The sequence below is a fragment of the Rhipicephalus microplus genome, unplaced genomic scaffold (genome assembly GCF_043290135.1).
Source record: "Rhipicephalus microplus isolate Deutch F79 unplaced genomic scaffold, USDA_Rmic scaffold_75, whole genome shotgun sequence".
NCBI lineage: Eukaryota > Metazoa > Arthropoda > Arachnida > Ixodida > Ixodidae > Rhipicephalus > Rhipicephalus microplus.
This window is the reverse complement of record NW_027464648.1, coordinates 485,747-513,491: the sequence shown is the minus strand read 5'-3', so window position 1 is coordinate 513,491 and position 27,745 is coordinate 485,747. Positions and strand designations below refer to the sequence as shown.

The following is a 27,745-nucleotide window of genomic DNA, read 5'->3' as shown; positions in this document are numbered from 1 at the left end:
AGTGGCACAAACCGGCGGTCGAATATGTGTCATCGGCATGTGGGTATGTGCCACAGGTGATTGACGCTTCATATCTACCCAGGAACGGTGAGAACACACATGTGTAATTTAGCGCATCAGCGTTAAGAAAAAAAAGCTCACATCAGTTGCGTTGACCCGACTAATGTAAGGAAGAAAAGCGTCCCAGCAGGAATCGAACCCGAGGATTCCGCATGGCATCTGAGTACTCTAATGCATAGTTGTGCCAGGTGTCGAAACTGCATTTCATATAGGCCATAATGCTCGTGACGCGTGAATTCTGGATGCCATGATAGATATAAAATGTTACAAACCTTATATTTATTTACGGCACAGCTGTTACGTCGGGTTAAGAAAAACTCTAGTGTAAATGTAATGCAATAAATGTCATGAAAAGTTTATAACAATCAAGGAACGGCGCAAACACACTTTGGTAATTTTAATTTTACAGCGATGAGAAAATTAGTACACGTAGTTAATGACTACGAGTGAGAACAGCTATAGGTCGTAAGGTCCGTTACGTCTACGTTGAAGCCACTAACTAGTATGAAAGACAGCCAGATCGGCAGATGGACGGGCAGATTTAAGTATGTACGGACGAACATACGGCATGGTAGACGGATGCATGGATGGTAGGATAGACGCATGTATGGATGAACGGAGAGATGGCTCATGGACAGATGGATGCACGCATGGATGGATGGACGCGTGGAAGGATGGACGAACAAACATATGCATGTACAGACGTGCAGACCAACGGCACGGGTGATCATGCATAGTGCTGTTTTTTAGTTGATTACACATGAAGTTGGTTGTTTACACATACGTTTTCGTTTTTGTTGTGCAAGAGTTCCGTTTCAGTTAGGCTTATCTGGGAGTTATGGATGCCAACTAGGTCGGCCATAAGGAGCTCCGCCCCTAAAAGCTGGCATCGGCAGCACTGACACGACAAATTCATAAAATGAATACCATGGCGCCAACAGGAATCAAACCCCAGCATTCTGCGTGACAATCAAGTATTCCACCTCAGAGTGATGCCAGGTCTTGGAACTACTTTTCAAGTAGACCGTAATGTTCGTGAAACATCAATTGCGGTGGCAGTACTGGCTCTACAGTCTTATAAGCAGCACATGCGTACTGCTTTCATAGAGCCGTCCCATCGAATAACGACAGTTCTAGCAAAGCTCAATTCGATTTAGCTTACTTATCTAGCAGTGTCCTTGACCACCATCCTGGTTAGCAGAAACGCAACAAGTCAGCTTACCGCTTCAGGTATACCTTCAGAATACCTATGTGGCTGCTGGCATTGCTACGCAACAGTGAACATGCGACCATTTAATATGTGTCTCTGCCTACAACATTTGTACGTATCCTGAGAGTCATTTCGTAACGTTTCGCTCAAGAAAAATGTATGGCCGTTACTTTCCCCTCGCATGCTTCGCATAACATCGAATCTGAGGATACTTGGGGATAGGCCAAATGCTTGTTTTTTTCTCATCTGTGATTACTTTAATGCAGCAGTCCCGACTACATTTAGGTAAGTTTCAATTCTTAGTGCCCCTCCTCCGTTGGTTTTGAGTGTTTTTAATTTGCTTACTTGGAAATCATGCAAATATTCTCACATTGTAGACACGAGTACGTGGCAACAACATGGTCTTACAATAAAGGAAGCGCTAGTTGTAATTCATTTTCTCTTATTAGCAGTCTCAATAAATCTTATCGTGCAGTAATTGGTCCTGCAATTTAGAAGTAATGAAGAGATTTGTTCGATTAGGAATTTTTTAAAAATTAAAAAAATTGTGATCATACAGTTATGTTTGCATATGGGCTCATAGGGATGTCATTGGAAAAAGTGGTACTACCAAGAATATACTCTTTTAAAGCCATGATTTAACTGAACGAAATCAGAAACAACTATACCTTTAAAACTGTAAAGAAATATAATGCTGGATTGCTTTTTTTTCTGACAAATGAAAGTGAGATATGCTGATGATACTTTCAATCTTTTACAATGATTAAAAAGATAGCATCATACTACGAACTTTATTGTGGTAGCATTATATGGTCGCTCCAGACAGTTTTTCTGCCACCATCGTTGTAGCCATTGGTGTGACTTTCCAAAATAAAGCCAATGAAGTTATTATTACTTTGAAACTTTGTTTCAAAGTAATAAAAAAAAGCTTTGAAACTTTGTTTAATTGATTGATTGATATGGGGGGTTTAACGTCCCAAAATCACCATATGATTGTGAGAGACGCCGTAGTGGAGGGATCCGGAAATTTCGACCACCTAGGGTTCTTTAACACGCACCGAAATCTGAGAACACGGACCTACAACATTTCCGCCTCCATCGCAAATGCAGCCGTCGCAGCTGGGATTCCATCCCGCGACCAGCGGGTCAGCAGCCGAGTGCCTTAGCCACTAGACCACCGCGGCGGGGCGGGCTTTGAAAATTTAGGCTACCAAGAAACATTTAACGTGCTCCTACGCCTACGAACACGGGATTTTAACATTTACTTTCTAGCAAAATAATACAGCCGCGGCTGCAAAAAGATCAGTTGACCTTCAGGTGAACAGCCGATCGCCATAATCGCACAACTACCGTGACGGGCTGGCTTAGGTAGGTTAAAATTCTTAATTTTATAAAGTTTTTTTCGCAGTTGCCAAACGCAGGTATGGCGTCAAGTCGAGGAGAGTTTGGAGCCTGTCAGGAAGGGCACTGCATTACCATGGTGCCCAGTCCAATGGCGAAAAGCGCGTAATAGTCACAGGAAACTTAAAAAAAAAAGATTGATTTCGCAACAGCTTGAATAAGACGACATTGCCGCTTATAAAGTTCTAGCCCCCATATTGCGTCTTTCAGCATAGTATTCCCCAAAACCCTTCAATTATCTTCCGTAGCGTTCGGCAGGTTGTTGGTTGAAAACAATGTGTTTTACATCATTTCTCCAAAAAAGCCCTATCTTATTGTCAAAATGAATGCAATTGAAAAACAAGTGTAACAAATATGGTTTTCCGTGCGCATTCTGTAAGCCTATTAGAAACTTCCGAGATGACAATAGAAGTGATTGACCACAAGGTTGTTCGCTAAGAACAAAGGCCAACTTTGCCGCCCATTGATATCACAAATACATGAGAAAGAGGGATCGCACTGCATTAGAAGATAGTGAAACAGTTAGCAGTTCTACAAGATTCTCACGACGGCTCTAAGAGAATACTGCCGGCAAGAATTTTCTAGTGAGTACCCAATGTGTTTACTTTGTCGCAATATCTTGAATATGAAAATTCGAGGATCAATTTTTGTCACTGCCAGTATCACTTTTTATAATTCTTAAGCTTACGTGGCGCCACTACACCTAATTATATCCGTAGAGATCCTCTCAGTAACATAAGTACATAATCTACTATTTGAAAGGTCATTATTCGAAGTATACAAGCATGTTCGAGCGCCCACAGACTAGTACGAAAATAAGTAAATGTAGCATATTTCCTAGTTTTGAGTTAGTTTTTTTTTTCATTTTTTTGAATAATCCAATCACCTAATGTTCACTTTCACCCATGTAGTGCCACCGGGCGAATGCTTCTCTGATAACTGATTACAGACCCGGCAATTTCCTTCTGCTTCCTGCCTTTTTCGTGATAACTTTCATGAAGCAAAACCTGCGCGAATAAAGCTAGTAAAATTCTCAGGCTTGCTTAAGGATCCCGCATTTTTCGATATTAATACTGATGAGATAATCGGATGAAGGTGTCAATTATCGTAGCATTTTTTCGTCTTCATTTCTGCAGCTATATCATTCGTCGAGCTGAAATCATTACATGCAAAGTTTGTCGACGTACTTTTTTGCAGTCGAGTGATGAACGCGTAAAGCTTGCCGAGTCATAGTAGTAAAGATTCACTATTTATCACGCCTTTAGCAAAGATGGAAAAGAGTCTATCAACAAAACCTGACATGAAACAAGCTTATCACCACAAACATTGTGATATATTCATCACCACATGCTAATGTAATAAGATAATTTCCTATCTATACCATGCGAGAGGTTACCAAAAGTTGTTACACCACTTTGGTCTGCGTTTGTCTGCCTATGTGACACCTACATGGAAGATCGGTAACTATAATAAATAATCGCAGCATATCCACGGAGTGAATGATGATGAGTGGGGCGAAGCATCCGTCAGCCCACCCGTGCTTGCGTCCTTCCGTCCGTGCGACAATCTGTGTTTCCATTCATGCGTCCGTTTGTTCCTGCGTCATTCCGTCCATACGTCCGCGCCTCCATCTATCTGTCCGTCCGTCTTCTAGTCTGTCTGTCCGTCCATCCGTGCATCCATCAAGTGAACACTCCAAGTACCGCCATTTCGCATCCCCTGTCGCACGTACCCGCTCCGAACTTCCGTCCATCCGTCCTTAATTCCGTCCATCCGCCTGCTAGTCTGTCTGTCCACCCGTCCATGCGTCAGTCCGTGCGTACACCTAGTGAACGTTCCCAGAACCGCACCTCTCATCTCGCATACCGGTGGCTACGTATGACAACGACGGAGGATGGATGGATCCATGCCCTAAGGAGCTTCGCCCTTAAAAGCGCGTATATTTCTTGTTTAAACCACTCACGTTGAGTACTCATCAAATGATTATCGTTAATCAACGTTGCCCCTGAATTAGTTGAGGCCAGGCCGCTGTGCTAGCTCAGTGGTTAGAGCATCGAACGCGTTATTCGAATTATTTGAGGCCAGAAAAGTAAACGAGCCATCACGTGCGTACACCCGGTAGCCTGCCACCTCACACCACACGTGAAGATGCAAAGGAAGATGGTTTCATGACTAAATAACCGACATGCCATGCTTTTGTTTTACGTGAAAGATGCTACTACATCACAGCAGCTGCCCATTTTGCTGCCGTAGTTTTCCGCCGCCACCCCCACCGCCACCACTGTCTATAACCACCTGCGTGAGAAGAAAGAAAGAAGGTACCAATGTATGGGCGGGTTTTGAACCCACGTGCTCAGCATGCCAAAAGAGCATTAACCATGAAACCTCACCGGTGCTTGTATTTGCTTCGAAAAAAGACCGATTATTTGCATCATGTCAGGCATGACATTAGGTTACGAGATGCAATAAAGCATGGTAGAAGAGTAACGTAATATAGCCCCAAGCGTCACAGAAGGCGAATTGCCAAAACACGTTGGTGGTATCAAGTTTTTCATACATTATAAAAGACGCATATGTACTTCATCGTTGCCAACACATGGATAATATTCCTATAATGCAATACATACGTCTATTGACTACGTAACTTCTGTGCAGAACGGCGAATGAGGACACGATATGTATACTCCACCTCGCAATGTTATAATGATTTGTTATGTAGCAGATATATTATTATTGTACTTTTAGTTGTCGCCGTAACAGAAGTTACGACGTGCTACAGAAAACCCGCTCTTTGATTGGTATGTGGGGTTTAACGTTACAAAACAACTATATGATTATGAAAGACGCCGTAGTGGAGGGCTTCAGAAATTTCGACCATTTGGGGTTCAATAACGCTCACCGAAATCTGAGCACACGGGCATAGAGCATTTGCGCCTCCATCGAAAATGCAGTCGCCGCAGCCGGGTTTCGATCTCGCAACCTGCGGGTCAGCAGTCGAGTACTTAAGCCACTAGACTAGCGCAGCGGAGCAGAAATGTCACTGTTGACGTTTTCGCTGCCTATGTGTGGTGAGTTCAGCGCAGGCATGACTCTTTTTTATCATAACCTTACAATCATGTATGCCATACACCGATGTCCTCTCACATGCCTTTCGTTATATAAAACTTTACGAATCATCGCTAGATAGATAGATAGATAGATCGATAGACAGATAGATAGATAGATAAATAGATAGATAGATAGATAGATAGATAGATAGATAGATAGATAGATAGATAGATAGATAGATAGATAGATAGATTTAAAAGGCAGAATTACCAATAGGTCGATAACAAATACTTCGCGTTTTGTAATATATTTCATACTACTGAAACCTCGCCACAAGGCAAGACGAATGCACACAAAAAAGGTGGACAAAAAACATGTGCATTCATCTTCTCTTGTGGCGCCGTTTTAGTAGAATGAATTCATACCAACTTGCCTAGGTGTCCGCCCTTTCAAGTATATTCATTTCAATGTGTACTCATTGGCATTCACGAAACAGCCGCGTTGCTCTATGACCCACCTGCTAAAAACCAACCTTTTTTTCTTCTTGGAAATGAGCGACTGCAGTAAATAACCATATAACTTTAAGCAATCAGAAGTACTTAGTTTTTATCCTTGGCTATACTCTTAGGTATGTTAGCTTTATATATGTCACCACTCGTCGTATATTCGCTTCTGTTTGTAGGTGTGGCTACAAAAACTACGAAAATATCAATTCAAATCAAGATTATTTTTAAGTCTATCACTCGAAAAAAAATCGCTACAAAAAAGAAAGCTGTTTGTAAAACAGCTTGCCTAGTTCACATCTCATTAATAAAAGCACAAAAGAAAATAACAAGTCAGAGCGATAGCAGCCCCTCAATAAACATGGCAATATGACAACTCACGGGCAATGCGCTGGAAGAGGACCTATTATTATGCTACTCTATTGCGTTCACTAATTCATATGGAGGTGGTTGGCAATGTCTTGGCGGTCTCACTAAACTTTTTCGTTTCTTTCACTCTTTCTTATTCTTCAAAATAACATTTCACAGTTGTCGTAATAATTTTTCTATGTCAGTAGCCTGCAATACTTTGGTGCAGGTTGTTTTATTTTCTTAGTTTTAGGAATACGTTTTGCCCACACAAGCCTAAATGCTTGTGCTCCCTCATATTTATCATCTTTTATCAGTTTTCTTCTACTCGTTTAACAGCACTGTTACTTGCACTTTATTTCCAGTGAATATGTACTGTGTGCAATATATACACTATGACACTAGAGTAGGGGTCAAGTTACTCTTAAGATCGCCTTCAGTATCTTGCACCAGGAAAATAATCACTAATGAAATAAACAAGTATGTTACTAAGTAAAACAAATTTTATTCTTTTTTTTTTCAAATAGGCTGTCTAATAGCAAAAAGAGAGAAATGTTGGGATTTCATCATGCCTTGGCCTTTTTTCTCCTAATGTCGGTCCCCTGCTTGACAAAAGGCAAGTGTATTCAGTGCATAACTTCATAAGTAAAAAGTTTACAGCTTATCGCAGTAAAAGATTGTTAATAAAGCTCTGTTTTATGTTAACTTACAGTTCATCTAAGTTGATGCCGCTGTTCCAGCACTTTCTAAGTATGTTTATAAGTGTAAACCTCACAGCAGTTATTTCAACTGCAACCCCACTGGCTTTCATCACTCCGTGCAGAGGTCAGCCCAAAGTGAACAAATCTTGTTGGAAAACCAAACAAAAGAAAAGTTTCATAAATTTTTTCTCGAATAAAACTTTTGACGCTGCACTGAATATCTTGGGCAATCTGCAAATGATTGTAAGGATGTCGTGACAGAAGAAGAGCAAGCGAACTCAAACTACTCATTATCATTATTTCTAGATGTGTTGAATCTTCCATATAAAGGAACCCGTATTGGAACATAAATAGTTTGCTATATATTTCGTCATTATGGCTCGTAGCTCTCATGAATGCATCTAGTGGCTTGTTTCTAGAACATCACTCATAGATAAATTAACTGTATTTACTGTTAAAGCTCGACGAGCCTAATTCACGAGTTCAGTGAGCAAAAACGTGTAGTAACACCTGATTCGTAATAGAAAGCCAAGAGGTGTCTTAATAGGGGTTCTGTGGGAGAAGTGTGGCGTGATATCAACTCATTCTAACACCCACCTACTCATTAGGGGGCGCATGATTTGAACATTTCAAAATCTCTATCGAATTTGAATGAACAAACTTTTACTCCGTAGTATCAATTTCTAATAAATAAATTCCGGAAAGCAATGGTGATTCTAAAGCAGAAAGAAGATCAGCGTTGCTGACATGTCTTCCTAGTACAAATAGAAGGTGAAACAGAACGGCTTCTTTTTGTTATCGTTCTATGTATATATACTTTCTTTCCTTTCAGAGATTATTGTTTTCTATATATTAGAAGTTGCTCAGCAAGCTTCTTATGCTCATGCCCTGCATAGCGGCGTCATTGTGCACAGCAGTGTTGCTAGTGTACATTTCTTCGGTCGCCTCCACAGTGATTTGAATAATGCTCACTAGATGGCACGCCACCACTCAGGCGTCACTTTTCGGTGGCCTGTGCACTCGCCTCCTCGCGACTACATCCACTCCGTTCTCGTCGCTTCGTAACCACGGCAGCACGTGGCAAGTTCCCACGATAAGTGTTACGCACGGGTACCGATATCCCCTAAGCTCTCTCACCTGCCTGCTGTAAACCCTGTTGAAAGATGCCTGGTAGCTCCACGTCTGCCATTTATGAGCGTTAGGCCTTTGACTCGAGGCACTGGCCAGTATGGCATAAAGAGACAGGTGGTTAACGTGCCCATTGACGTGGCAAACACTGCGCAGTCCCAGCCGTGGAACGTGCCTCACAACGCTGCCTCCAACGTACACATCATGCGTTGGCTCGTTAACAAGTCTTCCTACAGAAATACTAGGCCCCTCCCCCTACCCCCCAAAAAAAAAGAACAAAAAACGCGCACCTCCGGGCACGTTCCTCTCATCATTCACTTTTCGGATATGGTGGTGCCATTAGTTTATTTTTTGTTTGGCTTGATTGTATGCCGCGAAAAATATCAGCAAGCAAAAACAGTGCAACTGTTACTATTTAAAGACATTGTTGGCTGTTAGAGAAATCATTTCTTTTAATGACACTTCAACAAACATCTCTGCGACAGGTCCTCATTACTAGTGCAGGTGTTCTTTACAACGAAAAATACGAGAAGGTAAACTCTCGGTTCAGTGCCTTTATGGGGTTAGTCTTATCCGACTCACCGCTTCTACTCAGTCGAACTGACATGCAGTGGATCACAATAGCTTTCACTTAGGACCCACTAACTAATACAGAGTTGTCCTCGAAATGTGTCCAAACTTCTTAAAAGTAAGCAAAGCGCAATACTTGATTGCTGTTGCCTGATTTTTTTGTAGTGGTAGACATTTTAAAATTGGTAAATACATTATTAGTGACACTAATAAAAAGAAATATTAATACGCTTTTTAATTAATGTTAAGACGTTACACAAAATGGGATATTTGAAATTCTTTCAAGCGGAAACCTATTGTTGCTTTGAGCTGTAAGAAAGTCCCACCCAGTAATAATAACAAACTTTGAGGTTGTACGTCCCAAAATTATGATATGATTGTAAGGGACGGTGTAGTGGAGGATTTCGAATATTTTAACCATCCGGTATTTTGCGTTCGCTGATATCGCACAGAACGCGAATCTCTACCATTTTGCCTCCGTGTATCGGAGGCAAAATCGACCCAGCCGGTATCGCACCTACAACATTCGTGTCAGCAGCCGAGCAGCATAACCCCTACAACACCGCGGTGGATAAAGGCAACTAGTCATTATTGTGTGTAGCAAGGAAAGTCAACGAAACTCCGCCACGAAATTAAAACTGAAGCACTAAAGAGCGAAGCTAGCAGACGATCAGAAAGACATTATTGTACAATACAACAATTACAGAGATGGAAATGTTCAGCCTTGTTCAAAGTATGGGCACCATGTGTGCTATAATAGCAAGCGCAACCCACTCACCAACCCAATGAAGTAGGCTGGTGATTTATTTAAGGAAGCTCATTTATGTGGACATCTTAGAACAAAATGCGAGATGAGTTTCTGCCTGTTTCGATTTTCGTTTAGCCGATAAATCACTTTGTATCGTAATATTTTGTGATCACATGAAAATAGCACCTCAGCGGACATCAGTTAAAGGAGCTATTCAGTTTGACTGACATTTTAATCTCCCACCGAAGTTCAAGTGAACCTAATGCTAACACACTTCAATTTAACGAGGTGTGTGCTGGACGCATTCCAGTTTGACGAAAAGGCTTTGCAACAATATTCATGCCTCTCAAGTCATATTTATCAGAAACTACTTGAAGGACTGGATACACAAAGCGCTTTGTTTTCTTGAGGACTACGTCATCTCAAACTCCGGTGTTTAGACATGCTCTACTCGTCTAAAGAGATTCTAGCAAACTTCTATTTCAGGAAGAAAAGTGCAAAAGAAAGAGGTAACCCTCCTAAACAGAGCACGTATATTTCGAGCTAAGTATGCACTGATGTAGTTGAAAAAAATGAGTCCTTTGCTGTCCAGCTGAGTGTCTTGCTAGATATGGTTTAGAAAACTTGAACACCGTCACCTAATGTATGACTGCTCCAGACTTAAATACACAAATGCCACAAAAGAGGTCTACATTCTTTAAAACATAATAATAAGTAGAAAAGCACAATCGAGTGTGCAGCATAGCAAATAAATTGTTCACATTCGAGTTCGACAACTGATATTTTATTTAGTTCTTGGCAACAAGAAGCAACATACCTCATTCATTTCAGCGAACATTCACTTACAGCTTTTTTTTTGAGTCCCTTGAAGTTAGTTGCGGAAGAATTTTACTGTAATACAACATGTTTCTTTCCAGAGCTTATTGCTGCCATCGGTTCCTCACATTCAGTTTAGTTCCGTTAATGTAATAGACATAACACCTAATTTCACTCACTAGAAAGGTACTAATTTAGTTCTCGTGATTGCTGTCTTGAACAATGTATTTACTTAACATGACTGCGGCTACATAACAAATAATTCAAAAGGCATGGAACAAACACCCAATTTCCTTCATTTCCGAGCACATAAGCGAATTTCTTGAAACACCTGGTATTTTATGTAAGTTGCAGTGCTTAACAGAATACTTCTGGTATTCCTAAAAAAATTATAGTGAAATCGATTCAATCAAGGTTATAGAGATAACACGTAATATTGACCCAAACGAAATTTCCGAGAAACTTTATCATGATCTTCAGAGTGTGTCCTCGCTACATGGGAAAAACTTCGCGAGCAACGCTCTGCTGTAGGTTTTTCAGTTGCTGCAGTATGTAAACTGAGAGTGTGTATACGGAGTGAATGTATACGTGTGCTCAATCCTCTGTTCGTGTCGTCTGTTCATACTCTCCGTACTTACACACAATGCTAACACGTCAGTGCCATAAATATTTTTACTTGTTCTGAATTGAATACTGATTTCCAAGATTACAAGGGGAACACAGTGATTGCATACAGAGGTTCTTGCGTTTGACACTTCTAATAAATGCAGAATATGTTTTACGAAATTGTACGTATTTGTGACGTGTATGATTTGATATTTTCAGGTCGCCTTGTCAAGAAAGGGAATGAGTTGTGGTGTAAGTAAACGCTATTTTTAACCGTCAGCATCAAACAGTCAGTGTCAATGTATGTGTCCCTCGAAGAATGAGTTAGGGGGGAGTACTTGGCGTTGTAAAGTATTCCAAATATACAGCTTTTGTCTTCACTCACAATAAATTATAAAAACAAAGTTATTAAAATAAAAGGGAATGGGTCATGTGTGTTTCATGAATAGCCAAATAAAAAAAAATGCCTTCTGGGAGTAAATCTGTTTAAGACGCTTAGAACATCCGGATGTTTTGAACATTTATCAAGTCTGAGAAGGTTGTGTTTCTGTTACTATTTATTTAATAAATTGTTTGGTTGCGTGATGTTTTTGAGAGTAGAATGAACTTTTTCCTTAGATATATTGTTAGCATGTTGCTTCTTTGCAGGTGTATCCCCCTCCTTAAGACCAAATTCAAGAACTTAGAAAATGTATACTTCCTAATTTCGAGCAATAAATTAAAAAGATAAATCTCATATATAAAATGCACTACAGATAACGAAATTGTGTGTCTCACAAAAATAATTATGAACGAATCTACTATGGAAACTCATTCATTTCATGATACAGGTGTTTTGTTTTTCGAAACATTCTTTAAACATGTGCCATTTCTTACCATTCAGGTCGATGGAACCTTCGTTATCATACTTTGGTTGAAAACAAAACACTTTACCTCGATGACACTTCACCATTTTACGTTCTGAATATTACCGCACAGAAATCAATGCAAACTTTGCACCACATTTCAAAAAAGTTTGCAGGAAAAAGGTTATCACAAAAATGTCTGATTTTTTTTAAACAAACCGCATGTATTAGAGTAAGTTGATTGTTGCCCATTAACTCAGAATGCAGAAGTTTGAAATATGAATTGACAAATAAAGCAGCATAAAGTTGCTCTACCTGTGTGACTACATGTCCTCAATTCTACAGCTAGCCACGTAAAAGGGTTGTTTTAAAATAAGTTACCGTAAGAATGGTGAGCGATGCTGTTTTTGCCAAGATGTTGTGTACTTTTTGAGCTTATCTCGATTGTGATTGTTTCTTTTTTTATTACAGTTGATGAAGACTGCAAACAGCCCAACTGTGCGTGGCCACAGAAACTAGTCTGCCCAACCAGTGATAACTGTAGCTGCTACTGCCGTAAGAGCTTAATATTTAGTGTTTGCGAGCTTTGAATGTTATGCCTTGTATTTTCAGTCCATGGTGCAAGTTATCTTGTAATGTTATTTTAGAGCCCTGAATTCTTGCAAATTACCACATGGAACTCGCCTTGAAATTTGCCCGTGCGTTACAGCATGATCTCTGCCATTGAGAGAAGCTCTCTTGTGTGTAGTAAACTCAAATTGATGTTTTATCGGGAATTCGATTGAAAATTTTAGGGGCTTCTTAAACTTTATGAGTAGTCAGGAGTTGGACAAAAGTTCACCTGGTCTGACATTGGTTGAGGTGAAACAATGTCACTGGGCTAGTCTGATGAAATGATTTGATGGTATGGCACCGCACATTGATTTCTTGTCACTGAGATGGAATAGAAATTATTTTTATTCACAAGGACTTCTAGTCTATCTCAGTTAACAAGGTATACCGGTGTGTGGTTGTGGAATGTCAGATAACTTCACCAAGTTCAATTAGTGACCAGGTTTCAGCTTAAGTCTTCCCCTATCCACTTATATCCCTACCTAAGTGCTACCCTCAATAAACATTCTTCAAGAATTCGCCGCTTATAGAACGGAAGGGGCACTGTAGTATACGCCCGACGCGCGATATATAGAAACAACTTGGTTTGTCACCAATTCGAAATAGTAAAGATCGCGTAAGCACGGCTGGGTCAATATCTTTAAATGTCGCTCAATAAAAGATTGTTTCTTCGAAGCATAAATCATAATAAATATGAATGCAGTTGTCTACAAACCCTGCGCCTTCTACACAAGCAAACGTCTGATTTTTAGCCCTACACGATGTGTCAAAATGGCGATTTCCATAAAAGCTTTTGTAAGAAAAGAAAGGGTTTTTACTATTTTAATAAAGCACATAACAAAAACTGTACGGTTGCTATTTTAACAAAGCACATAATTAGAAACTTCATTTGGAAACGTCCGGACTAGTTTTACGGTATTTCAAGTTTAGCAATACCCTAAAAAACAAGACAACGACCAACAAAGTCAGGAAACATAGGAACATATTTACGCGTGCCGTGGTACTACGTAACAGCTAGGCATAGTGGTCATAGTTGTATAAATATGGGCATGCATTGTTTCACGTACACTAGTGTAATAAAAGTAGTGTAAATAACGCTGTGGCTGCGTTTGATATTTCTGTCTAGCCTATCTAATTTTGTTACTGTCCTTGAAGCTAAGAAGTAAAACTAGGCTAAGTAAATAGAAATATTCTTTGTATTGCACGTAAACAGTTTCCTAGATAGACCACTTGACTGCAATAATAGAAGCTTCAAGCAAAGCAAAATATTTAATGCTGAGAGAGATTGCGGTCAAAATACAACTGCTGTCATGGGCATCAAATACAGAGTGCAATGAATAACATTACATCAAAAAGCGAAGTAAAGGTTGCACGAAGACGAAAAAGGACGCAAAAGACGTTGACAAGCCCGTATTTTCAAACAGTATACGCTGAAACTATTCGCTTATGGCCATCATACTAATACAAGAAAGGGTGCTTGCGCAACGAGACAAAACATACATGTCATCGCGTGTCTTTTCCAATGCCAATAGCCCAACTTTCAATGCCACTGCATGCCACTTGGCAACATAAACATTCAAGTTCATCGAAAAAAGTTTAAAATATTTTTTTCAAAAAGATCAATAAAAAAGACATACTTTTAGACTTACACAAAAAACCGAATAATAACGATGGCGTTTTTTTTTTCATTCTCAGAGGACGTTCCTTGTTATGTGCCTCGGTGCAGCAGTGGCTGCCAAGCCAGCTGCTTTACGAGGCCTGGATTTTGTCAATGCAAATGCAGTAAGTACAATGATGCACCAGCATCATGAAACAGCTTTGTTTGTCTTATTACAGTCTTTGTTTTATTACAGTAATTGTCTTATTATGCGGCTGGACAAACGTTACGTAGATCCCACATAATCTGAAAGTTGATGTCGTGCAAAGCAGCAGGTGAATAGTGGCCTATACCACAATTTTTACTGTATTGAACGAAGCGTTGCTAGTTGAATTGGATTCTTTTTTTTTTAATTTGAGCATAAATAGGTATGTTGAGGGCAGGGAAGTTGTGGTTTCAATGTTAACTCAACTTTTACAGTTGACTGGTAAACATAACATTTGTATCATTTGACTCAGCAACAACAATAATGAAAAGTAACAAACAATACCGTCAAGACAAGTACAGGGTAAAGTGACATAAATACTTGCGATAATGTAATTGTGATATAAATATGTAGAGAGAACAAAAGGATTACTTGACACCCATCAGATGCAAACCTGCGACTTCAGAATAATTGTTATTCTCATTATTGTTCTAGACAATGCTGTCTCAGAAAGGAGACGAACGCTTAAATTTACTGTTTTCTTTTTTCATAATAATCAGAAAGTTATATTCAAGCAATTCTTAACCACGGGAGAACACACTAACGGAAGGCACGTGTGACACTTACATCGCCACAACATAAGCGCACTTTTGTTGGATAATACGGACGTTTGTTTTCTAGCCTGAGTGCTGACGTAATGCCAGACGATAAATTAAATGTCCAGGGTCACCAGTAGTCGCGAGGAAAGAGGACGTTCTTAATAACGCCATGATGTGCACATTTTTCAGCTTAATGTTGATACACCTAGTAAAAGTTGCCTCAAAGTAAAAAAGACAGCGTATGTTTCTGCAGTATACCTCGCATGATGAACAAAACGGAAATACAAGAACGCTTTAGCCTCTATAGTGCTGCAATGATGCTGGAAGTGGGCCAATTAGTGGTGACATGCTTGTCCAACTATATATGAACAATCAGTTCTCTCGTTAGAACGTTTTCAAGATACGACAACGCGTACAGAAAATCTACTTTTATTCACTGAGTACTACATCTCTCTACCTCATGCTGTTATGTTCATTCCGAAAGTGCCACAAAGCATGCTGCTTGGAGCATGCTTCGCATATCATTAATTGTGGTGGATTGTGAGATCGGCCGATTTCCTGACCCAAAGATCTTTTACGGCAGGGTCGATCATGATTTCAGTGACGTATTTCTATCATGGAACTGACAAAAAAAAAAGAAAACGCCGGAAAAGAAAGCAACGAAAAAAGGCTACCTCAATGGAAGTAGAACACACAACCTTTCGGCCCACGACAACAGAGACTAAATATGCTACGTAATCCGCCAGGCCAACATTAAATGGAAGCTTTACAAACGTGCCTTTTACGTTTGAGACTGTTCCTTCACGGTGCTCTTGGTACAGTGAAATAATGCGAGATGACCGTGACATTCGCGATTACTTCTTGAACGCGTCGAGCCTACGCGTTCGCCTCGTTCGGTGCGTTTACAACGGAAGAGGAATTGTGTTGGTGCACTAACACAACACTAACTGGCGAAATTACCCTTGCGTAAGCCTGGCTCATGGCACCCATCATACCGACAATAGCTCTGAATCACCTGGCTGTAATTTCGCATCCTCTGTTTACGGTCACCCGTCGAAAAATGGCGGGCAGCAACAGCGCAGACATAGGGCGCCTTGTGGTTCTCTCGATAAGGCAGTGGCGTTCAATACTTTAACATGATTCGAGTAGGCGACCTCAGCAACAAGCCCTAATCTAGCATCCATTATTTGACGGTTCTTCTCGCTGTTATACCCCTTTATCTGATTCCGCTCATTGACTACCACAGCTACCACAAACATCTATGACCACAAAAGTTTGTTTTATTATTGATCATGGAACTTGTTGTCGCAATGGAGATGCATTATTAAGCGTCAACGTGGGTGCATTCTCGTTAAACGGCGCTAGAGCTGTGCGCCATCGACAGGACTTGTGCAGACCCCCTTATACAAATGTACACTGAACATTAACTACATCTTTAGGGACAAGTTTCACTTAAGTGCTATACCGATATGAAGGAGAGTGTAGTAACCTATTCGCCATGTTCTTCTAGTTCCTCACCTTCCCATACAAATTTCGGTGCGTGTCAGCTAACGGAGACGACCATGATAATTTCCAGACGTCGGCGACTAGGTAAATAGATATGTGTAGAAAAACGCCCGAAGTGAGTTTGGTTCGCTGTGAAATGCTTTTAAAATAAAGCCTTGAGAGAACTTCACACTTGTGCTGCTATGTACTCATAAAGTGTGCAGTTCGGTGCCTCTCTATATATTTATTCTCTCTTTCTATCTTCTTCTGTTTCGCTCCTTCTTTCATCTTCTTTTTATATTTTATTTCAATTTTTCTAAGTCACTTTCTCTGTCTTTCTTCTACTTCTATTTAGCCTCTTTCTGTATTTACTTGCCACGGGCACTTGATTTCTATATCTTCTTGTCCGTAGATTTCTCCCGCTTTCTTTGATTATGTATCTTGCCGTCATTCAGTTTCTGCTTTTTTGCTGTCTAATGTTCTTGGTCTCTTTCTTTTTATTATGTGCTTTATTGTATTCAGTCCTTCTCTCAAGGCCATTCGCGATGATAGCAGTTTCTGTGAATGCCTACAAAAAACCACAACAGCTCCACTGGCTTTAGAAAGTCCAAAATGCATAGTTGATGCCGTGTGATTGAAAACAAGCTGATCGATTTGTGCTGTTTTGATCGCTGACACCAGCACCCATGACTTGTTTTGAACTGTGAGCGCGAGGCTTTTATTTCTCATTCGGACAAATTCCTATTCTATCTTTATGCTGCTGCGTTACGTAAGTTTCTTCATTTCTCTGACAACGCGAAATGAAAGAAAACAAAAGCGGACGTTTGGCGAGCAAACAAAAGGCCACAGGTCTGAATTGATCAACTAAATATGGCTGATTTTGCCAATTGTAAAAAAATACGTTAAATAAACTTTGTTGAACTGCAATGAAGTTGCCGTCCTCAGTGGGTACATTCTGTGTAAAAGTGTTACCAAACTGTCCAAGGTAATAATATCGGATCCTCCTTATGATATGGCATTGAGGCCGGAAGCCATGCCAAGCAGCTTTGGAAATGGCTACAGACTGCTTCAAAAGAGCACCCGGCGAATCAAAATCTAATGTTCAAATATAAATATGTGCAAATATAAACACGTAGGCTCATTGATAACGTCATTTAACCTTAATTTTTTGCAGTGCAAGCAACTAAAAGATGTGCGGAAGCATGGGAAAGCGAATGTCTCGCCGTCTGTGTGGGGCATTCTCCTTGCAAATGCAACTGTGGTATGTTTTTTTTTCAGTTTCTAATATTTTTATTATATCTTAGGGCTTTATTCGTAATTTTGTTCTCTTTTATTTAGCAATTACTGCAAATGCTTAAGTGTGAATGTACGTCGTAGGGCAGCTTTGGTGTTCTGGTCGATGATTGACTATAAACTTTTACCTCGTCTTCGTCGTGTTTTACTTTAAAATATACGATTATTCTGCTTTGTCGAACGACCTTTAAGGTTCCCCGTTGAATACACAACTCTCTCAAGCTAGCCTGGGCGTGATTAATTCGAACGATTCTGCCAAACAGAAGAAAAGAGACGAAGCCAACGACAGCCAACAAGCGGCAACATGCAGAGATTTCTCTTTGATATCTTAAAAATATCTTGTAGAGTACTGTATAAGTTTAACCATGGAAACTTACACGCTAGCTAGTACAACCAGTTCAGCTTGACTGAGATCGTTCCCAGGAATTAAAGACACCTCAACGTGGCTCCATATCTCGGCAGCAGGAATGGCATCCTGCCGTAACTGACTAGGACATAGCTAAAAAAGTCATCTCTCTTGAAAATAACTTGATATCAAAAATCACTCCAGGTAATATATAGCACAGATCCCCTTTTACATTTTTGTAAAATTTCAGTATCGCACTACAATGCGTGAGGCTTTCCAGTACAATTGAACACCACCCTTAGAAACATAGTGTGTTTTATTGCTGAACATCAAACGCTGTGGAAAACCATACGGTTTGTAGTGCAGGACTGTAAATTTGCCAGTCTGTTCAAGTACGTCTCTGCTGTATAAGACAGGGAGTCGCATTTCATAACTAGTGCATTTCATCAGATATGATTTTTTTCCTCCTATTTAAATTGAGTTACGGCAGGCCACTGCTGTGGCCCACGAGAGAGGCCACTACGCACACATGTCCTCAAATTCTGGTCATGTCAGAGCAAAGTGCATGGTTAGAATATGCAGTATAGTCCCGTGCACTATGATTATATAGCAGATTAGCTATGTATGCACCAAAACACAGTGGACTAAGTGCAAGCCACCATATTTTGCCTGTACGTGGCGCTATCTGTCGCAAGCGTGGCAAAGCAACATTCTTGGCTGCCACATTAAAAGACGCTCCACAAATCAAACGGGAAACTTCTCGACCTTATTCGTGTGCTAAGCCTGTTTAGGGCTTACCCTTTACTGCAAACTTGTGCAGTTGTTTTTCTTTTTGAAAATTTGAGAAGGCTTTCCTCGGCAGTCCAAAATGTCTACAGCACGTGCATTGTAGACTGTAGAAGTATCTTCATTGCATATTACTATCGCCATGCAAAGAAACGAGAACAGCGGAAAGCGTGACTTTCGAATTTGTTGAACTGTGACATGGCTCGGCCGCCGCTGGGAATATTTGTGTTTTTCATGTGCTTTCCGACAGCGCCGCCATAGTGGTATAATCCTGATTCTAATAAAACTGACTTCGCCAAACGCTCATGCATAGTATGTGCCTATTATTTCAAGTCATGCCTGGAACTGGCCACACACGCGTTGAGAAAATGTCAATCAGAGTAAGATTCCGTAGCGCTACATTGACGCTGGGTGACAGCACAGATTCGCCTACCGGAAGTCATAGCATGTTGCAGTTCGACTGAATCGAAAGCCACGCTGTGAGCCGCTTATGTTTTTTTTTTCTTCGTGATGGTACCCCAATGCTGTTGTCTTAAAAAGTGCATAGTGTATGTATCTACTCGTTAGTCGTATTATCTCCTATTATTTACGTACTTGAATTGCTAACTTGGCGCAATAAATACACGCCTTCGATCTACAGAAGAAAATGGGGTTAGGATGCGAGGGCATCTCGCTAGGAGTATTGGCGCCGTGGGTGCGAGATAGCGTGATCTTGCCTATATATGTATAGATTAGTAGTGACAACAGTGTGAACCATTGAAACCAGTTTGCCCCATTAACGGCGGTTTCCGCGTCTATAACTACCACCATACAAAAAATCCCAAGCATTTCCCGAGGGTGAACTTGGTTAAGTGCGAATACACGGGGTGATGCTATGAGGGGTATTTATTATTTCGCACTATTATATTTATTAATCACACTATGGTGCCTTAATGGTGTAATGGTTGCTGGGAATCGCAATTTGATCACACGGGGGAGTTTACGTTAACTCACTGGCGAATGCCAACGGATTTTAAATTTACTCCCCCTCACGACCCGCTCTCGACGGGAGGCTGAGAGAGAAGGCGGGCGCGCGGGAGAGAGGGGTGCGCGCGCAGCTGCAGCGAGCGAGGAGAGCGGAGGAGCGAGCGAAGGGGGAGGGGGTATAAGCAAGGAGGTTTAAGAAAAACTGGAGTGGAGGTCCCCTATTCACGCCTACGCAAGCGGGTGAAGCCGGGGAAACCGGTTGGCGGCCATCTTGCTCCAGGCAAGAGAGAGCGCAGACAACGTATCCAGCGCGCTTCCGTGGCGGCTTTTTCGAATGAAACGGGGCACTTAGTGTAATTAATTTCACTCGCATTTTTTTCTTCATGTTAGAAAAACAAGATCTGTGCAAAGCCGTCAGTTACGATATTACACGTGTGCCGTACGCGATTACGTATTAGCGAATATGCATTACAACGGTTAGCTGCTGTAAGTGCGGATTCGCTTGCAATTCTCGAAATGAGGCTCACGGTGGAAGCAACACAGGGGTATATGAGTTTTTATTCATTCAAGGCTTTATACAATTTCCAAAAGCACATACAATAAAACAGTAACAATTCACACGAAAACGGCCTGATTCCCAAAACGCAGGTTATATCAGGCAACTCTATAACAACACACTAAAATTGCAAAAAATATAGAATATACCAGCTGCTTCGCTTTGTTCAACGCTGGTTCTCATCTGTACCTTACAGATTTTTAAATATAATAGTCCTTGTCAGCTGGGTTCGTACCCCACTGCGCGAGTTCTTGCGGTTGATTTCTTTGGAAATGTGGTGAAGCCTGATTGTTGTATACAGGTTGGCAATCTTTTTCGCCAAAACGTAGATGTGATTGTCGAGTGGATCGCAGTCCAACAGATGAGGCTCTAACTTAGAAAATAATGCTTGTTCAAACACCTCTGTTAACACCTCTACCATGAGGCGATCACTGTTTGCATGCAACGATTTTAGGTCCTTACATTGAACCTGTAGGGCACGCAGCCCTTTCTCCACAGTGTGGCAGATCTTCAAGACGTCTTTCGATGGCGCCACCAGACCACCGTTTGTTTTCACAGCTGTTAGTGGTGGCAGCTCACTAGAGAGCAGTGCAGAGCAGCATTCATCGCAAGATGTGCCACCATAGACTTTCCGTGCCACAAATCCTGCTATATATGGCACTACTGCGCCGACAACAGGCGAAAGGCTTGTGGGGAAGTCCCCTCGCTGGGTGCAATCGTTTACATCGTCGGGTGGCTGCAACAGTGATGATCGTCTTAATGACGCCAGAGACGTTCGTGACTCAACAAGGCTTACGTCGCTTGAGGGACAGAGAACAGTCACAATATCCCGAGAACAGTTTCCAGCCTCTGATGATGCGACCTCTGTTCTAATAAGAAGACGCTTGTAGGCAGCTGTAAACTGGCAGGCAGTGGGGTTGTTGTTATAGCCGCCCTTTCCTCTTACGCAACCAAAAAATGTTTCTAGTTGGTCTTGAGACATTTTGTGGGTGAGCAAGTACTGCAGCTTCCCTGTTGCCACAAGCCTATCGAAGAGTGCTGTGACACTGCGCATACAGATCAGGAGTCCCACAAATCCGGTTTTCTTGAGGCTCTCGATCACTGGTTTTTCTTTTGCGTCCTTGAGTTTTGTTATGTACAATTCAGCCTTCTCAAAAAAGGTCCTCATGGACGCCTCATTTGCCTTTTGCATAGCTGCCTTGTACGACCTGCCAAACGGGTTTCTTGAGTTGAGGACATCAAAAAGACGGTCAAACATTCCTATGAATTCAGCCGTAGCATGTGCGCCTTTGAATTGCGGAAGCTTTAACGTAGACTCGCAAAAGTCGAGTGCGTCTGCACAGATAAACTGAGCGTTTGCACGGCAAGGCGAACTTTCATCTTTTGTTTTTCCCACTCAATATGAGCTCTTGTCAGCCTGTTCCCTAAGTGTAGTCCCTCATCCCGTTGCAACTTCTCGAGTTCTTCAATAAAGGACCACCTGACTTCTGATCCATTCAGGTCAACAAGGTGGTCTACAGACCCTAGGCAGTTTCAGATAAGCTTTAGCATGTGACATGCATCTAGAATTACAGACACCTTGTTTGGAGAATCTGTTTGTTCTGTTGAACTGTTAAAGCTTGTGTGAAATTTAGGGGAGCTGTACTTGAGATCAGCCCCTAGGCACCGAGCCATAGTCAAGTTCGAGGTGACACCATCAAATGTTATTGATGCTACTTCAACATCTATTGACGAGAGTCTCGACAGACATTCTTGTGTTAGTGCAGCTCTTTCAGATCCAGAAAGAGACTCGATGAAGAAATACCCCAGAGGTATTTTTAGTCGCATATTCATGCCGACCAGCATAAAAACGCAGACATTTGTCGCTTCGGGCAGGCTATCATCGGAGATACCTGTTCCAAGATCGATGTAGCCTACCACTTTCTTCCCAACAAGCTGAACATGTTTTTTGATTGCCATGTCATCCATCATGAGTGCTGCGATCAGGGGCTTGTCCTGGCTTTTGGCTAAATTTTTAATAAAATCGAAAGCCTCAGAGGTAAAACCCGGATCGCCATTTACAGATTTGTACCACTCACGCAACGTACGTTGCGAAGGCAAAGCGTTGTTACATTTCGACCACACATACTCATACGCTGCCGCAGAGTAGTAGTGCAGAGTGAGTGCGAATGCACGTAGCTCTGGGGGGTACATCTTGTTTGTTTTTTCATGGGCTCGGACAAGAAGCTGTTGAATTTCAGGCGAGAAAGTTGCTTCAAAGACCTCAAGGCCTTTTTCTGACAAAAGTTTCCTCTCTTTCAGCTCCTTGATCAAATTTTCTGACGCATCACACCGCTTGCTTAGCCTTGTTTTGAATTTCTGCAGTGTCTTAACTTTCTTCTTTAGTTGGAGAACCTCTTGTGCAGACTCCTCTGCCTTGGAACGGTACCAATCCTTCGCCGGTGAAGAAGGCTCAGAAGGCATTTCAACCGCTGCCTCAGCACTGACGACAGGTGACAGCGCAGTCCGACACTTAGGGGCCTCTCGCTCTCTTTTCGCCTGCAAGAAAAAAAATCAGTTATGCTCCAAAGTTCAGAAGCCGGGTATAATGGTCCCACCCACTGCTTAGACTGACTAGAAACGGGATTACTACCTCGGGGATCTTTTTGTAGTTTCGGTGCGGAAGTTTAGCGTGCCAGCGTGCCCGTATTTATGCACGCACAGTGAAAAAAAAAAGTTGGACAAGTAAGTGTACGTGACGTGCACTTTGTCAGAGAGTGGTGTGATTTTGAACAGCACGTAGGAAACGAGAAACTGTGCCTACACATTCGGAAATCTATAGCCTATTTACCGTAACGAAAATGTACATTCGTGATGGTACTCACTGACTTCTGGAGATGCGCAGGGAACGCAGGAAAAATGGTAGGAATGCTCCCTGGTCGCAGTCTGGTCGTTTGGCTCGTCCTGTCAAAGCAGTTGGCTTCAAAGTGCTCCGAGCAGAGAACGTCCACATTCTTAGGCTCCCAGCCATCCCTCCGAACAGCACGCTGCCATGCGTCACGCAGCGTCTTGTCTTTCGGAAACCTGCGGTACCACACGCACAAAATAGGTTATTCAGCTTCTACTCGCCAGCTCAAAAATGCTAATGAAAGTAAGTTTTCAGCTGAAACCGCGCTTCTCGAATGAGGTAGCGCGCCGAAGGAGACAAGCGATTGAAAGCGCTTTTTCCCGCGTACTTACACGTGAAAAATGATTCCTGGCTTCTGCTTCGCACGATTAGTGCAGCCGAAGGCGACACACGAGCTCATCATAACGTCCGGAATCGTGTCAACTTCCTTTAGAACAGCACAAAATCCGCACAGAACAAACGAACGAGGGACAAACGCGACAACTGTTGTTCAGTGGCGCGAACGGCGGGGGCCCAAACGACCGACGGCACGTTTTTTGCCTGGAGCAACATGGCGGCCGTCGGCGTCACCAGAGGGCAGGCGCTTCCACTCCATCTTGGGTATAAGGCGCGTCACTGACACCTATATCAGCGTCGCGTCCGTGGCTTATTCAGTAGAACGTCGCGCTGCGGCCCGCCAAGTCCTCTTTCTTTTAAAGATAGAGAGAAGACTGCGGACGCCGCCGACGGCGGTGGATGGTTTGGGGTCGCTTATAAAGTGTATTCACACTTAATAAAGCTGTTTTCGCAAACTAAAACAGCCATGGCGTGGGTGTTACGGTTTGTCAAAACAGCTTTATTGTAGGGTGTTAGTTATAGACACAGAAAACACCGTTAATGGGGCCAACTGGTTTACAGTCAGGTGCCACATTCCTCCTTTTCGAATAAAAAAAAAGATTTGTTTCACCCTTGCAAGTTCTGTCTTTCCACCTATATCACTACCTTAAAGATAAACGTGAACACTCTTTGGAGGTCATTATAATCTTATCGCAGAGTCATGTGACCCTGAAGGAAGCCATCAAGTCTATTAAAAATAGCGATATACGTGACAAGGCAGCAATCACAATGAGGAGTGACACACGTGGCCCAGCAAACTCACTCACGAGTCGGCTAACTTGAATTTACTCAAACTCAAAGTGAGCCACATATGAGTCTGACTCAGTCCGCGTGAGTAATAATTTCGTGAGTCTGAGTGCGGCTGAGGGAAGTTTTCCTGAGTGTCAGTCCGTGGGAGTTCAGCCCAGGAAAGGTTTAGTGAGTTGGAGCTCAAGTAAGTACAAAACGCAAGATATATTTTTAAGTGTGTCTAAGTGAGTTCCACTTTCTTTTGCTGACGTAAGGTCCTGCCTTGTCACCTTCAACCTTACTGTCAGCCTTAACTGGATGTACGTTTATACTCACCCCTATTCACAGATATTTGAAAGCAGTCTCGTTTATACATCATTTCAATGTTTATTTATCAAATGCATGAATTACGTACGAGGGTGTCTTGACCTCCACCACTCAGAAGCTTTTCTAGGGAAGTTCTTGATAAATGTACTTTATGCTGTGATCTCTTTCAAAAATAATGTTATGTAAAAATGTTATGTTGCCGAAAATGTTATGTAAAACTGCGCCAACAAGAGCACCTATTACCTGAGCCATTGGTGTAAAGAGCATTGACACTTTGGTCAAAGAAGCTGATGCTAGGCTAACAGAGTCATGCGTCGACTCACTAGGACCTACTGAGACTCACATCGAGCTGTGAGTCTCAGCCTGAGACAGTTTATTGATTTGATTGATATTGTAGGTTTATCGTCCGAAAACCACCATATGATTATGAGAGACGCTGTAGTGGAGGGCTCCGGCAATTTCGACAACCTGTAGTTCTTTAACCTGCACTCAAATATGAGCACACGGGCCTACAGCGTTTCCGCCTCCTTCGGAAATGCCGCCGCCGCAGCCGGGATTCAATCCGGCGACCTGCGGGTCAGCAGCCGAAGCCTTAGACAGTTCAATTAAAGAAAATTTTCGCGAGTGTGAGTATGACGATAGTTATAGCGCGAGAACAAAACGCCGACACAGAGACAAGAAGGACACGAAAGACACGGCTCAGGAATATTTTCTTGAGTATGAGTGTGTCCAAAGATCAAAATAAATTTGATGAGTGAATCTGTGAGGGCTCCATAAGTTTTCCTGACCAATGATCCCACATAATCTTTTCTTTCTTTTCTTAGAATGCTCACAGTAGAATACTTTCCGTGAATATATGTTACGGGAATCAAATAAAGATAAATTTAATAATTTGATTGAGTTCGCTTGACTCACTCTTGACTACGACTGTTTTTACTTGTGTGCGCAAATACAATAGCATGTCTGCGCTCAATTTCACTTCTTGTGTGGTGAAACTCGCTGCCGTTTTCTTCTCTTGCATGAAAGCACTTTCATATAGAAGCCTATGCTAGAGGCCGTCACATCATTACCAATAAATTCTACCAGCATACTTGTCATCACAACTAAACTTATTGCTTATTGCTCTGTTGGCTCAAAGCACGCCTATCTGAGTATTCATGTCATGCATACCTGAGTATTCAATCTCCTTAGTGAGTTCAACTGATGAACAAATTATACGCTCGATCAAGATCAGCAGCCACACGGATTTGAGTTAAAGAAATGTGCTATGTGCTTTCATCTAATCAAAAGCCTCACATCAACTTACTCAGAAAACATTGCAAAAAAGACATTTTTATAAATCATGCACTGTTTTGACAAAAGAAGGCCGCAAACTGGAAGCGAGATTCATGGAAGCCTTGAGAAGTTTGTCTGCAGTTCTTATGGGCAGTGACCGTTGAATAAGTGGCATGTACATACACAAGCATTAATCGAGTGAAAGTAAACATCAGTGATTTTATAAGGTTCTTATCTGTTGGCCACTTACAAATAAGAGCTTGTCTGCTGCTTAGTTCCTTCCTCCTGAATTGTTCCTTTTCCTATTTATTTACTGACTGTTACACCAAACCAAACGCCTCAAAACAAAACGAAAATTCTACCGAAGAGTAGAAAGCAAAAAGTAAATTTCTAGCTTGTTACCTTCGTGATATGGGTTGCGTTCCAATGTTAATGTTAGGTATCGACAGGTGGCAGTTTAGTTTTATGTTGAGTCCGTCTCGTTGCATCAGTGGGTAGGGTGCTCGGCTGCTGATCCGAAGGTTGGGGGTTGGCCCCGGCTACGGCAGTTGCATTTTGATGTAGGCAAGATATTAGAGACCCGTGTACTGTACGATGTAATTGCACGTTAAAGAACACCAGAGGGTAAAAATTTTTGGAGTCGTCGAGTTCGGCGTCTCATATTCATACGGTGGTTTTGGGACGTAAAACCCTCCATATCTTTATTATCATCCAGTTTTATGTTGCTACAACTTGTGTTTCGAGCTCGTGTCAATATTTCGCGTGCAGCAACTTCCCGTTATTAAGCCAATGCTCGACATTATTAGGCAAGATAGCGCGTCTACTGCCCGATATGTACCGGAAATTCCCTTTGGTCACCAATAAATCTTCAGCCAACGAGTATATACAAAAATAAACTCCAATTATTTAACACACTGTCGTAACATCTGTAACGTGCAATTTAAATTTTATGACGAATGTTTTATGAGAAGTAAGTTATAAGAAATCGGAGGCCAACTAAAGGCAGTGAAACTATGTTTTTCATATCGTATTGTTGGAGTAATTTGCTGTGATTGTGATTACTCTCTGGTCTCTTCAATTTCAGTCGGCCAATTTCAGCCGCATCAACGCAACACTTACAGGAACTCTACTCTTCAGCGCGAGTTTGGCTGTCTTCCGCCCCCTCAAATAAAGAGGTATTAAGAGAAGCGGAAGAAGGAAATACAGGAAGGAGCTCAGCCACTTGTGAAAGCTTCAAAGAAAACTATTCTTGTGCTAAATATAAGTATTGGAACTTCACGCTGGAGTTTACAACTTGTTAAGCTATGGGCTGGTTCACCTGGAAAGAACATATACACAAGGCCACGTTTCAAATAAAGTATGCCACCAAGGAAGCCTCAGCAAATATTTGCCAACGTTTACCATATTGCTTGTTTTTGTTGCAGCATTCACTCGGTGTGTGACTTGGATATCATTCTTTCGTGTTTGAATGACTGCTGGTGTTAAAACTAAGGGACTAAATACTATCACGGTAACTAATGCATGTCTACTTATCAGTTACTGGAACAATTTTTACTACTTGTTACTAACCATGTGCTACCCATTCTCTTGAGGGCACAAGTGCCCACTATTCTCGCGTGTAATTTTATCTGTCGAGCATGTACACTTGCAGTTTACGGTATATTCCTAAATAGCCTTTCAATGAATGTGTATCAACTGATGAATTGCTTTGGATGTATATGAT

General features: G+C 41.7%; 1 protein-coding gene across 1 annotated transcript; it reads left to right on the top strand.

Moving 5' to 3' along the window:
• Nucleotides 1-3,141: 3,141 nt before the first annotated feature.
• Nucleotides 3,142-27,406, top strand: LOC142790164 (uncharacterized). The gene is made up of 7 exons (XM_075885164.1): nucleotides 3,142-3,255; nucleotides 7,098-7,186; nucleotides 11,359-11,391; nucleotides 12,456-12,539; nucleotides 14,292-14,378; nucleotides 17,657-17,743; nucleotides 27,107-27,406. The coding sequence occupies exons 2-7, from the start codon at nucleotides 7,123-7,125 to the stop codon at nucleotides 27,202-27,204; spliced, it is 453 nt and encodes a 150-aa protein (XP_075741279.1). The 5' UTR covers nucleotides 3,142-3,255; nucleotides 7,098-7,122; the 3' UTR covers nucleotides 27,205-27,406.
• The last annotated feature ends 339 nt before the right edge of the window (nucleotides 27,407-27,745 follow it).

Excerpts from the sequence above, each read along its gene's own strand:
- LOC142790164 (XM_075885164.1), top strand. The coding sequence starts at position 7,123 with ATGTTGGGATTTCATCATGCCTTGGCCTTTTTTCTCCTAATGTCGGTC. Across the intron at positions 11,392-12,455 it reads GAAAGGGAATGAGTTGTGGT|TTGATGAAGACTGCAAACAG; the intron begins GTAAGTAAACGC and ends TTTTTATTACAG. Across the intron at positions 17,744-27,106 it reads TCCTTGCAAATGCAACTGTG|TCGGCCAATTTCAGCCGCAT; the intron begins GTATGTTTTTTT and ends CTTCAATTTCAG.